This window comes from Gavia stellata, chromosome 32 (genome assembly GCF_030936135.1).
Source record: "Gavia stellata isolate bGavSte3 chromosome 32, bGavSte3.hap2, whole genome shotgun sequence".
NCBI classification, from domain to species: domain Eukaryota; kingdom Metazoa; phylum Chordata; class Aves; order Gaviiformes; family Gaviidae; genus Gavia; species Gavia stellata.
In genome coordinates, this window is record NC_082625.1 from 1779881 (window position 1) to 1793603 (window position 13723).

The window sequence follows — 13723 nt, forward strand, 5'->3', positions numbered from 1 at the left end:
ACTTTCTCTTTACTGATGTGTGTGGTTTACTGTTGCCTTTAAATTCAAATTCCTTTTTTAGACAGGATGTGAGGGGGAAAATTGCAATGAACTGAAATTTAACACTCGTGCAGCCGCCTTCTATCGAGAGGTAAAGCGAGAGTGTTCATTTGCGAAAGACCTGCCAGGTCTCCTGTCCCTTGCTTTTATACTGACAGCTAGGAAAAGCGTTACAGAGGCAAGTCCAAGCCCTAGCTACACCTTGTTCCTCCTTTTCCTTCAAAAATTTGTTACACGTAAGGACCTGGTTCTAGAAGAAAGGACATTTGCTCTCATTGGAGAGAAATGAGGAGATCCCCATTTTGGGGGAGGTGCCCTAACAGAGTGAGAGAACTACAGTCGCTAAAACACTGTTCGGAGTAATTGTGCTGGACTAATAGAGATGTTTTCTTTTTTTCCTTGCCTTCAAAGATTTTCTTTGGTGTAATACCAATGACATTTTCCTATTTATTTTGGGAGGTTTTTTTAGAAGACACTACAGCGTCCTTAGTGTGAACACTTAATCCGCGCTGAGATGTTACTTCTCAAAATCAACGTACAGTATTTTTTTTCTATTGATATTCCGTTCTGCTTTAACGTTAATCCTGATGCATTGTGCCCAAAGAAAGTCTGGACTCAGAAATTCATATACTGTTATTTTGGATTGTTTTCTATCCTGCAAGCAGGTATATTTTCTAAGTAAAAATGAATTCCTGCAAGTCCTGTATCATCTTTAATTCTGCATATCTCATGACTGAGTGGCCAATCACAACCAGACTGTAGATTTGAGCAATAATAAACACCTTAAATGAGAATATGCTCAAAGAACAATAGGGTACTTCTGAAATAAATAGTTTTTTTGTGAACCTTGTTAAGTAGGTAACTTGCTGAATTGCAGCAAGTGTGGAAAATGTTTGCATTATCTGTGGGCAATAAAGTTACTGCTGTTTAAGAAAGCGCTAGCACATGGTGTGTTCTCTTCAGCTTTTTCTGCCTAATTCATGTCATTAGAAGGTTGTGCTAATTTCCTTGAAAATTATTTCCTAGGCAAGACTTTGCTTTGAAGGGAAAGTTGTATTTCGTTATCCTGCCACTAGGTAATAAAGCGGTAGTAAAGCAGCAAATACAGAGCAATAAAATCTGATTTTTAAAACAGCTGCCTCTTTGGCAGAAGTTCATTGTAGACAGTTGATCCATGGGGTTAACAAGAGTTCTATCTTTGAACAGTTTGCAAGACCTGTTTCAGACACTGGAACCATCGTTGGATGGGAAATGAGAATTTCGAAAAACGATCTAAAATGAGAGATCATTAAGAGGTGACACAACACGAACATGGAGAGAGAGTCCGTAAGCTCTGGCTTGGTGTGGTGCCTTCTCAGGTACTGTGCGTTACTTGCCGAGGTCGGCGGGAGGCAGGTTGGCAGAGGGAGTTCTGCCCAGTTCTCGGTTGCTGTCTACACCGAGCCCAGAAAAAGCCACGCAGTATTTTAGAATCATAGCATCATTTAGATGGGAAAAGACCTTTAAGATCGAGTCCAACCGTAAACCTAACCCTGCCAGGTCCACCACTAAACCCTGTCCCTAAGCGCCTCATCCACGTGTCTTTTAAAAACCTCCAGGGATGGGGACTTGATCCTGGCAATTAAATCCAAGTCACTAAGAGGACGCAGATCAGTCCTCATCCGTGTGCAGACGTTAATTTATGTGCATTTCCCTAGCTCACAAAAATGAACACAAAGACTCAATTTAAGCTGTTTGGGGTGTCATTTGACGCAGAGAGAAGCAAGCGTGTCTCCCGGGTACGGCTGGGCTCGCCACCATGATCTAGTGAGAAGCTGAAGGCTGGGAGAGGCGATGGGTGAGATGGGCTTTACTGTGCAGCGAGGAGAGGGTTTGTTTTCCCCTTTCTCCTTAACGCTCGGTACCGGCCCCAGCCCCGGGAGGTCGGTACCTCCGTTTCACAGCACCCATCCCTCCCGCCAGTCTCCGGCGCCGCGGTGTGGTCCTGCCCCAGCGGTGTGCGTGGCTCCGTCCCCGCGGTCACGCAGTCCCCGGCGCGGGGAAGGCAGAGGCTGCGCCCTCGGGACCGGGGCTGCCCCGTTCCGCCGCAGCCGGTTTGGCCCCGGGGCCGAACGGGACCGCGCTGCAAAGCGCGCGTGCCCCGGCGGGCGGCGCCACGTGGCTGGGGTGGGCGGTGTCACGTGGCCGCGGGGCGGGGCGCCAGAGGTCGCCCTTCAGGGGACGGGGGCTGAGGGACACGGCGCCATTTTGGGGTGTGTGGGCTGAGGGGAGCGGGGCTGATGGCCGGCCTCGGGCGCAGCGGCGGTGGCCGCTGGGGCCCAGGGGGGTGGGGGGGGGTGTCCCCAGAAGGGTGAGGAGGCTCAGTGGAGTGATGCTGGGTTGGGGCGTAGTTTGGGGAGTGCGGGGCCACAAGTGGTCGCACACCTCCTGTCCCTCAGGCCTGGGCTGTCTCTGCTCCCCTGCACCGCATGTGCAGTCCAGAAGTGCCCATCAGGGGAGGGGTTAAAGCAAAATGTGCTGTGGGAATCCAGGGTTAGCATTAAGATTTGTCCACTGAAACAGAGATGGGATGGGACAGGGCAGCTGCCAGGACCAGCTGTCCCAGGGGCTGTGGACAGAGCTGGTCACAGGAAAGTATAAAACAAGGCGGTGGAGAAAGTCCGTTCTGAAATACCATGGCCCCGTACTAGGGGATGGGTGCTGTGGGCCAAGGAAATGTCTTGGCACATGGGCATCGTCTGTCTGTGCAGGCTCACGCCCTGGGTTACAGTAACTGCGGCTAACAGAAGTTACTTAATAGTTTTCCAAAGTTTCCAACCTGATGTACTAATTTAAAAGTATTCTAACCCAAACAATATTTTACCTGGCTTATGCTAATGCAAACGGTTTCCTCAGCTGTTTGCATTTGGTTACACATGAAAGTGCAGAAAGAGCAGAGATTCCCTTCTTTATGAAAGCAGATTTGGAATCTAGCTTTGCGGTTTCTGTAATTGCAGATGACAACTACCTAGCTTTAATTTTGCTCAATTTTCTAGCGTTGGCTGGAGGGCATATTCATTTAGATGGACTACCAAAATTCCAGGCATAAAGAGTACCTGATCCTAATTATCTTAATAAAATATAAATTCTATTTTCATAACATACGCTTGATTTGATATGTGTATATATAATTTTTATATAACGTATATAAAAACTGGTGAGTTACTGTAAATAAAGCTGTTTTAGCTATGATTTTTCTTAAATACTTCAAATAGCTGACTGCTGCAAAATGTTCCCATTTGTTCTTACTCTTTCTGAAATAATACTTGGATACTCTGCAGAAAATCTGAAACATCACGGCCTGCAAATGAGAGTCACAGACTTGGCGCAAAGTTTGGTTTGCTGGTAATAGCTTGGAATTGCCATCAGAGTAGTGTCTAGCTCTGATTAGTATAAATATAGGTAATAGCTACAAAATCTTGTAAAAGGGTATGGCTGTCTCTCATAAAAATAAAGATAACCAACTATTACAGTGAACTTAAAACTGCTTTTAATTTTAGGACATCTGGAAGTAGTTATCTGAACGGAAAATGTAAGAAGTTTTGAAAAGTTTCAGAAAATATTTGAAGACTACAGATACATACTTTGGAGGGCTTCTGCAGGACATTTTCAAGAACCATGAAGAAATTGCTGCCTGTAATTATTTAATGACAAGGAATAAAAACAGAAGAACTTATTTCTAGTTGAATCTCTGAAAATGGGTAGCACTGCTGTCATTCTTTATCTTGTTTTGCAATTAGTACAAGAGACAAACACCTCTGTTGCGAACTGCATTCCCAGAAAAACAGTAAAATACCAAAGTAAGTGAAAAACTAATTTCACAAGCGGAAAGAAACATAGCACAGTGTTGGGAGTTTATTTTTTATTAGGCATAGAAAGAATGCTATGGACTGTTTCACCTCAAGTGTTGTGGATGCACTCATCCAAATGACAGTGAGGTATGCCTGAACAATGATTGTAGCTGGAGGTTCTGGCTTCTAGGTAATATTAATAGTGTTGTTTATTTTCCTGTAATAAATTGGGAAAAGAATATCCATGCATTTATTCAAAAACTTTCATATTATTTAGAAAATGTTTTGGAAACGTGTATAAGCTTTTACCTTTGTTCTGTTACAATTTGTTTTCAATCTGGAATTTTTGTTACATAACACTGATTCTAGTGATAAGTATTTTTAAAATAACTTACCTTCTATGTTTTACAGCTGGAAATATAAACACATTTATGAGAGAAGGATTATCCAATGTTTCCACTCTCCTTGTGAATGAAGAAACCGATACCTTATTTGTTGGAGGCAGAGATGCAGTATTTGCTCTTGACTTGAATAATATTTCTAGAGAAATAGCCAGGGTAAATTAAAGACTTTTCTCTTTTTTTTTTTTGCCATACCTTCTTCAAAAAAATACTTTGCCTGTGGTTTTCTTAAATTGAACATAATGTTCTGATTTTAAATGTATAAAAATATTACTATTTCAAGGCTTGAAACTTTATCACAGAATCTTTTAAGCAAAGCAATACCTCTTTTCAGGTTACTTATTGTTCCTTGTATGTTACAGAGATACACAGAAAAATGCTTATTTACCTAACAGGTTCAAATTTAGGATTATTTAGGGATATTTTTACACATAATTTTGTGAAAAAAAATTGCAACATACCACCTCACAAGTATTTTTGGCTTTTAGGAATACTGGTTTGCTACACGGGAAAGACAACTGGAATGTATTCGTAGAGGAAAGGACAAGGTAGGAACTTCTGTTTCCCCCTCTAAGTTATTAACTAAAACAAAAATGGCTACAGTATCAAGCTTCTTTTTAACAAAGGAAGTAAAAGGCAAGTTTGTTTAAATCTGTTGGGTTTGTTTGCTTGCTGCTAAGACACCAGGATATTTTCAGATGCAATCCACTACACTATGTAAATTTTATTTCTATTTTCTATTTTAGATAAGATGCCAGAACTACATCCTCTTCCTCCATAAGATAAATGACTCCAATCTATACGTTTGTGGAACCAACGCGTATCACCCAACTTGTGATCATATGGTAATTATGTTTGCATACAGGTTTTACTGAAGGTGCTTGAGTAGCATGGCAGATCTTTGAACACCTTTCTCAAAATCTTCCTGTTGAAAATTAGAAACTTTCCTAATTCTTCTATGGTCAGAAAAGTACTTACCAAATGTTATTTTTTTCATCCTATTTAAATGCTCATTTGCCGTAGGTTATCCATGGGACAAACATAAGCTTGCAAGGAAGAGCTGAAGAGAGCAGAGGAAAGTGTCCGTTTGCACCCACTCTGAAGTATGCGTCTGTTTTTGTAGGTATGTTTGGACTGACATGCAATCTGAAATGATTTTCCGCATCTAAACTAAGTTATTGGATACCGTTACCCTAATTCTATTTTTGCATGTCAACCCCAATTCGTTCCTTATGACATGTCTTTGCATTTTAAAAATAACTACTTTATACTTTTCTGTTTCTTCCAAATCTTTACAGATGGGGAATTTTATTCGGCTACTTCAAATAATTTCTTGGGAACAGACCCTATAATACTTCGCAGTATGAGAAATCCTATAAGAACAGAGTTTAAAACATCATGGCTAAATGGTAAGAAGTTTTTTTATATATTTCAGTCTCTTGAACTTTAATTTGGTGTATGAATTCTCTCTGGAAGGTAGTAGTATGTTATGTATTGATTTTGTAGTGTGAGCTTTTGAACTACGAACAGTATTTAAAAGAAATTCGTGACTATGGGCTACAGCGGAGATGAGCCACAGCCCCTTTCCATTTATGAAAGCACAGTTCCTTCTCTTAATGTTTGATAGATTCATAAATACTTTTCAGCCCTTTTCTTGTCCACTAGTCCACAAAAAAGTTCAATTAGACTTAATTTTAAAACAGTATCTGGCATTTATGTTTTTCTTGGAATAAACTGAAAATGTTTTGTGTATTTATGTGTTTCAGAACCAAGCTTTGTCAACATGGAAATGGTGCATGAAAGTGAATCTAATCCAAATGGAGATGATGATAAAATTTATGTGTTTTTCACTGAAACAGCTGTTGAATTTGAATTCTATGACAAGCTTCTGGTGTCCAGAATTGCCCGTATCTGCAGAGTTAGTATTTGTAGTATAAAGATTTTGTTTAGTGTATTTCAGATGAAGTTTCGTAGTCGAGTGATTAACAATGGTATCTACACTGGCTGACTAAACCAAATTCTCTCATACACATTTTATTTCTGAACTAGTGACCTCTTTTTCCTGCTAGAACAGAACCATCTGTTCAGGTTGCATTTGACATTTAAACCTTTTTTCTTTGCCTTTAAACTGAGATTTGTATGGAAAGACCAACTGTATTCTTCCCCACAGCAACACTATTAGGTGAAAATTATGTCTGTTTCTTTATGCATTCTACAGTGTTGATGTTATTCCTTCATTTAGGGTGATCTTGGTGGAAAGCGCATATTGCAGAGAAGATGGACATCGTTTTTAAAATCCCGCCTTTCCTGTTCCGTTCCGGAATTAAACTTCCATTTCAATATTGTCCAGGACATCTTTTTACTTAGGAGAAGAAAGTGGCAGGACAGCATATTTTATGGAATTTTTTCCCAACAATGGTGAGGCAGAGGGCCACGTATGCTACTACAGTTTGTAATGAACTGAGTCAGGGTTCTCACATCAGTATTAATAGCCTGAGTAGAGCCTTTTGGCTTTAACTCAGAACAAGACAGCTACCAGCTACTTACGCTGCATGTTTTAATGGACCACATTTGTTTTTCTTACAGCTTGATCCAACTGAGCAAACATTATCATCTCAAACAAAATGTTTTTGGTTCCTGGGCCAAAGCCTTCAATTAAAGACTAACCAAAAGCTTCTCCTAAGCCAAGTTTTTAGACTTATGTTTTCTCTGGTCGGATGGTGGGGCAATTAAAACTAATTACATGTAAAATTACGTAATTACATACACAAAGCCCTGGATTCTTCTGGTCTTTATAGCACTAAAGGAAATAGCTGACATTTCAAGGTGCAGAATTATTCTCCTGTTCCAAAAGAAGTATCTGTCATGGCCTGCTTGTCTAATGTAATGTTCTGTGAAAATGAAAACAGAACTCTGAACAAATAACCTCACAAGTTTTAGCGTTTACCAGCTTTTTCTTAATGCTCTGACTAGCAAAGAAAAACAAGACAAAGTGTATCAAAACTTTACACATCAAAAAATACCAATGACACAGTAGCTGAGAGTAGGTAATTCTCATGTTTTATAAAAGCAGCAGAATTCCCGGAACGCAGCACAGTCAGCACTCTGCAGCTTAACCTGCTGCCACCTATTTGCCTATCAGTTTGTACTCGCTAGAGCTTATGTGAGTTTTATTTCTGGTTATGGCAGGTTGGGTTCAATGTATCCTAAGATAGGAATTTGTAAAACATTTATTCCTTTGGGTGTGGCAAAGAGGCTTAGACTTGGTATTCACTGGTAGAACTGAAATCGCATCAGTGTCTGGTCCAGACACTCCTAAAAGTCTACCTAAATTTTCAGTCATCATTTTGAAAAGCATTATAATTGGAGGCAAAGTATTGTGTTTTTCCATAAGATGAGTTAAAAGGATTAGAAGGAGAGTTAATGGCCTGGGTCAGAAGTGTGGAGCCAAAGGGAGGAGAATCCTGTCAAAGTGTTGATTACCATAATTCTTGGGCTCATCCGTCTGTTTAAAAGAAAGGTTGTCAAAAGGTCCTTATTCTCTAAGTTGTTTCAGTTTATTTGAGGGCAGTTACTTGATTTTTAACAAAAACGTATTTAATACCATCTTTTATGAATGTCTTTTATTCTCTTAGTCAATCATGAAAACTGCAACAGAGAAGTGTTTTTAGTGTTAGGTCTCTTTTGACTAATCCTGAAAAAGATTCAGCCGTGTGCACTGTGGAGATTCCATTATTTTACAGTATTTCTTTCTATATAAAAGCCAATAAAACTTGTTTTTATTTTGTGTGTTGTTTTTTTTTTTTTTTCTTCTAAGGGGAAGATTAGACATATCAGCTGTTTGTGCATACAGTATGAAAAATATTCAGGAAGTCTTCTCCAAAGGAAGCTACCAAGGACCAGTAACTGTAGAACATTCCCCTGTTAAGTGGATGGTATATAGGGGAGAAGTGCCAGTTCCACGTCCTGGTGCTGTAAATATGAATTTACTTGTTCTAATTAAAGAACAGCCTCTGGGTTATCTTTTTTTGGTAGCAAATCGTTAGCTCATGTTTTACCAATGTAAATGCAGTGTTTATCATCAGCAAAGAGGTACCTGCTTTCTCATTCCATCGTACCAAGTTTCCTAGAAAAGCTGCCTTGCTGACAGTTCTGCTCCACAAGAGATGTGGGGTTATTAGCTAGTTCATGAAGTGTGAGGGAAAGAATGATTTCTATCTTTGAAGATAAGTAGAAATAACTGAATGTTTAGAAGGAAATACACCTTTTTTATATACCTTGGTGAAATGTAAAAGCAATTGTAATCATGTTCGTTATGTTTTGTTTCTAGTGCATTGATAATTTTGCCCGGAGTATTGGGTATAATACTTCTTCTGACTTGCCTGACAAAGTTTTGCAGTTTGTTAGAGATCACCCTCTAATGGATAATTCTGTAAATCCAATTGGTAATAGACCGGTGCTACTGAAGAGAGGTTCAAACTATACCAGGATTGTAGTAGACAGAGTCACTGGCCTAGATAAACAAACATACGATGTTATGTTTCTAGGAACAGGTAAGTGCTTTTATTTTAGGAAAAGATACTACACATTTTTATGTATTTTGTTCCAGAATTTTTTCCTGAGACTTCAAAAAAGTAAAAGTATTCATCAACTCCATCTGAAGTTTTGCATTCAGAAGCTGTCTTGCTAGTTTAATATTTTCATCCCAGTTAGATTAAATGTGTTTGGCTTGTTGGACATTCAAAGGCTCTCTTTAGAAACTTTCCATATCAAAGGAGACTTGACATAATAATATTTGCAAATTCAGGGATTGTTTGAGGTCTTTTTTTCCCCTGGAAAAAATCATTGCTTCTCTCTTATTGAAAGACAAAATAAGAATTGCTTTGAAGAATTTCAAAAATTCACTATGCCCAGGAATGTCTTCTAAATATCTACCTAATTTCAACATGAATTACCAGGCTAAAATGTTATGCTGTGTTTAAACACGTTTGTCTTCAGAAATACATTTCATTTTATGTAGATGATGGATATTTGCATAAAGCTTTCAATTGTGATGGGGAAATGTTCATTGTGGAAGAGCTACAGCTGTTTCTGTCTCCTGAGCCTGTACAATCTCTCCAGCTGTCTTCTGAAAAGGTAGAACTTCTGTCCCTACATATGGGAAGTGACTGCTGTAATAGCTTGCCTCAGGCCTCGCTCTTCTGTGTTGTTCTTCTGGCTTTTTAAATAGCCTGTAAATGTCTCATAATTCTGCTTCTATCATGTATTCATTAATAAAAGAAGCACGAAACATCTTTTTTCTGTAGAAGAAGAATTTCTGTGTGTCAAAATATAACTGAAACAAGCCTTTATGTTCATTAAAAAATTAGGGAAGAAACTGTCATTTACATGCTATGGAAAGCTAGTTTTTTTCTCATTCATATCACCATCTATTCTTAAAGATTTGTAGTTTACTGATATTTTTAACAAATACCAGAAAATTTTACAATCCATATTAGAAAATAACAGCTTAAAATCTCACTCACTATTGTAAAAAAAAAATCCTTCCTGTATTTCTAGGGAATGCTCTATGCGGGGTCCCTGTCTCAGGTGGCGCAGCTTCCAGTTTCTGAGTGCCACCGATACAAGTACTGCCTGGATTGCATCTTGGCAAGGGATCCTTACTGCGCGTGGTCTCAGTCTGCTGAGGAATGTGTTCTCCTGGCAAATCAAACCGGTCAGACGAAGTAAGTAAACAGCTATTGTTTCAACTGCATGCCTGATGTGAGATTGCTTTATCAGTGCACTCTTGATGTCTGTAACACAAAACTAGGATGATGCCTAGAAACGGAATAATACAAGCCGGAACACTTCTTGTCTGCGTTTTCATCTGTTTGGGGTTTTTTTGTTTTCTCTTTTTTTTTTCCAGGAATTTAATTCAAAGTGTGAAATACGGGGATGCTTCCAGCTGCCCTAGTGTAGGTATGTGAACATTCGTTTTAAGAAAGAATATTTTAACTTCGTGCGATCAAAATGCTTTCTGCTCACTGGAATTCTTGCATTATAGAAAACCACAGAATTAAAATCGTGTTGATTATTACTTTTGAACTAAGACCAAAAAAACCCCACACTGAGCTGGTACTGCCTAATGCTCTTAACCCTCTCAGACTACGTGTCAGAATACCTCAGTTTGGCCTGAACCTCTTACTCCCAAGGGAAGCATACGTGTGACCCGCTTGAAGTTACTGGTGTCCCTCCCACACCCACTTTGCAGAACTCACACGACACATCAGCTGTCCTATTAAATCTGTCACTGCTTTAGGATGCTGCTGTGCAGATACATGACATAACTATTCAAGACTACTCTTAAAAAGAAGGCTATTTGTTAGCCTTTTATTTTTAGTGGGATTGGGAAATTAATAACTTTTAATGCAGAACTGCAGGTGTGTGTGATCTGCTATTATTATGCAGTGACTTCGTAATGAGTTGCAAGATACATTGCTTTCTTCGTGACACAAGATGTATCTCTTACCTCCGCTTATGTCTCTTTAAAGTCAGAGTTGTCTTTAGATTTGTATATTTTAGACTGCACAACAAATGGTAATAAGGCAATCAGTGGGACAGTTGGGGAACTTTTACATAGCTGATATAAGCATTGTGCAGGCATCAAAGCATTTCTGTGAAGAGATGTCATTAACCCGTACAGAAGTTGAGGCATGCAAAGGTGAATGTATTTATGCATGGCTATGTATACAGGTGAGGCAAAATCAGATTAAAATCTGGAAGTCTTAAACATTTAGTCCCATATTCATTCTGTTACACATCAGTGGGAGTAAGGCCAGAATGTCACTGACAGACCTGTTAGTAGTGGGATTTCTTTGTCTTTGCCTCTTACCTGTTCATTACCCATTGTCAGACTGGTTCATTAAATTTTATATTTATTTGAATATGTATTTGGTTTTGTAAGTTAAAGTAAATCCCCAGTGTTCTTACTAAAAAAAAAAATTATCTTCATGATTTCAGAAAATAGTGTGAGAAAATGTCTCTTTACCCTTGGAAACAATGTTCATCTTAAATGTGTTCCTCTGTCGAATCTGGCAAGCGTAGTGTGGAAGTTTAATGGGAGCAGACTTCAGGCCGAGGACTCTAAATATCTCCTCTATGATGGAGGAATAGCGATATTTAATGTGACAGTGGATGCGGCTGGATTCTATGATTGTCTCTCGGTAGAGAAATCCAAAGGGAAGGAATTCCTTATCACTGTGGCCCGCTATGCCTTGTATGCCCAAGAAAAGACAGATGAAACAAATGTTATTGCCACAGCAAATAAGCATAATGAAGCAGGAGCTGAGGGTTTCCAGTCCTCAGTACCACCTTCTTTACTGAACGAGGCAGCAAAACAGAAATCAGTGGACAGCCAAAGAGAGAAGATTGTTTTAAAACTCTCGGGGACTGGGTTTGCTCTTCTTTTCTTTTCCTTGTTGGTTTGGAACTTCTACGAGGGTCATTTATCTCTGCCTTGGAAGAGCAGAGAAACCAGCTCAAAAACCACTGGTGCAGCTGGCTTGGGAAGACCGGCACCGGCTACAGAGGGATCGGGCAGCGTAAGGAAGAGTTCAGCCACACAAACAAGCACGTCTTGTGTTAATGAATCAACGCTTGTGAGCTTTTCTTGAGGAGTACAGCGGGAATGCGTAGCAGTGCAAGTTTCACAGAGAGCTCTGTGAGCTGCAAGCTCTGTTTGGTTAAGATGACATGATGTTTCCTGTTAAGGAATGTGGAATGTAAATTTGGGTAGGAGTCAGAAGCTCTGAGTTGAAGATGACAAGCTACATTGTGTATTACATAGATGTGTTACCAGTTACTACTTTTAAAAGCAAAATTCCTTGTTTGGGTACCTTCTTGACATGATAGAACCATAAGAATAAATTTCTTTCAAAAATTGACACTGATCCACTTTTTTGTAATGTTGGGGTTGCCCAATTACAGAAATTAATACTTCAGAAGCTAATAATACTTAGCATTTAGTGCTTTCACCTTCAGACTTTCTATTTAATCTACGAATAGCAACTAATTAAGTCTCCCAATGCCCCAAGAGGTTGTTACTATCCTCATTTCACATGTGAGGTTAAATTACTTGTCACTGACCATAGCGAGTATTGGTGTCAGATCTGGTGCTTTGTTAGAAGTTCCTGAGTCATCTTCCTCTATTTCATCTTTCTCTATTTTCCTCTCCTTTCCCTTCATTTAGGCTTTCAAAACACTTTCCACGCATTTATTTTTCTGGTGTGTTTTTAGTGACCTTTATGATACATCTTCCTCTGTCCAAAAATGTAATGAATCAACTTACGTACCACATCGTCGTTCTGAATTTATTTCTGAGGTGTGGTCAAAATTCAGGCGTTGTAGCTCCTTTTGCTGAAGGCCATTCAAAGTTGAGCATTTTTTCTGAGACAGTTTTTTCTTAATTTTCAAATAAATGTTCTGTTTTCTTCTTTGGAAAATAACATGGGTTCTTGATGATGAAAATCCCTGAACAAAAGGCTGTGCTGCCTCACTCTGTCTCTTGCCAGGCATGCATGAAGCACAAGGTTGATGCACTTCTAGACACAAACAGCTCATTTTTTTCCAGTTTTCACATAGCTATGGAAGGAGAAACCTGCTTGGAAGTGGATTCTCCTATGTGGAAGTCTGTACCAGCTGTAGCAAGACACCTGCTTTCAAGCTAAACAGGAATGCTTGGAAATGAAGACAATGTGTGCAATATAGATACCTGGATAGGACGAAAGACCAGATAAGCAGCTATTCAGTGTTTTTTCTCCCTTAAAACATAAATAGGTTAAGCTTCTTTACATTGAAGCAAAGTCACCGTCTCTTTTTTTTTAATGCCTTCTTTCTTCCCAGATCAAATTATTTTTCTGTTATGCTTCATAACATCTTATGTGCAAATACCATAGAAGGAAGGTGAGGTCAGTTGTGGAACCTGGAAGAAGCAAATTCCTGGATTACTGTGTCTGTTACGCTGCTGCCTACCACCACAGCGATGTTTGCCCTTTCCATGGCAGGATGTGAAGGTGGGAACAATGCCAGCCTTTCTAGCAAGGGGAAGCTATAGGCACGAAGCGTGGACAAGACAACTCTATAAAATGGACATCTGAAAGTTAGAAGACTGGATAGCTGCTGGCAAGACATTATGCCAAGAGCTGCCTGGCTGCATTTCAGTGATTGTACCAGTGCAATGCAGAAACTAGGTCTGAGGTGCGTATCTTGTCTCACTTTGAAAGGGTTCCTTGCAGGGTTCCTTTACCTATATTCCTACTCCCTATATGCAAAGGGCTATATGGAAATTAATGATGCAGGCTGGATAGTGGTATGTAACTAATAACATAGGAAGTGATCGAAATTTCCATTCTTCTCTTTGGGGACACTTACTCCCTCCCCTTAGTGGAAGGAAGTGCAGATGGAATACAAAAC

The 13723-nt window shown here is 39.5% G+C and overlaps 1 protein-coding gene across 1 annotated transcript; it reads left to right on the top strand.

Moving 5' to 3' along the window:
* The first annotated feature begins 1350 nt into the window (after positions 1–1350).
* Positions 1351–10448, top strand: LOC104259284 (semaphorin-4D-like). The gene is made up of 12 exons (XM_059831627.1): positions 1351–1365; positions 5017–5115; positions 5294–5393; positions 5569–5679; positions 6037–6188; positions 6513–6688; positions 8088–8244; positions 8601–8823; positions 9291–9406; positions 9860–9996; positions 10179–10231; positions 10417–10448. The coding sequence occupies exons 1-12, from the start codon at positions 1351–1353 to the stop codon at positions 10446–10448; spliced, it is 1371 nt and encodes a 456-aa protein (XP_059687610.1).
* Positions 10449–13723: the final 3275 nt, after the last annotated feature.

Excerpts from the sequence above, each read along its gene's own strand:
- LOC104259284 (XM_059831627.1), top strand. Across the intron at positions 9,407-9,859 it reads TCCAGCTGTCTTCTGAAAAG|GTGGCGCAGCTTCCAGTTTC; the intron begins GTAGAACTTCTG and ends TCCCTGTCTCAG. Across the intron at positions 10,232-10,416 it reads TTCCAGCTGCCCTAGTGTAG|ACTACGTGTCAGAATACCTC; the intron begins GTATGTGAACAT and ends TAACCCTCTCAG.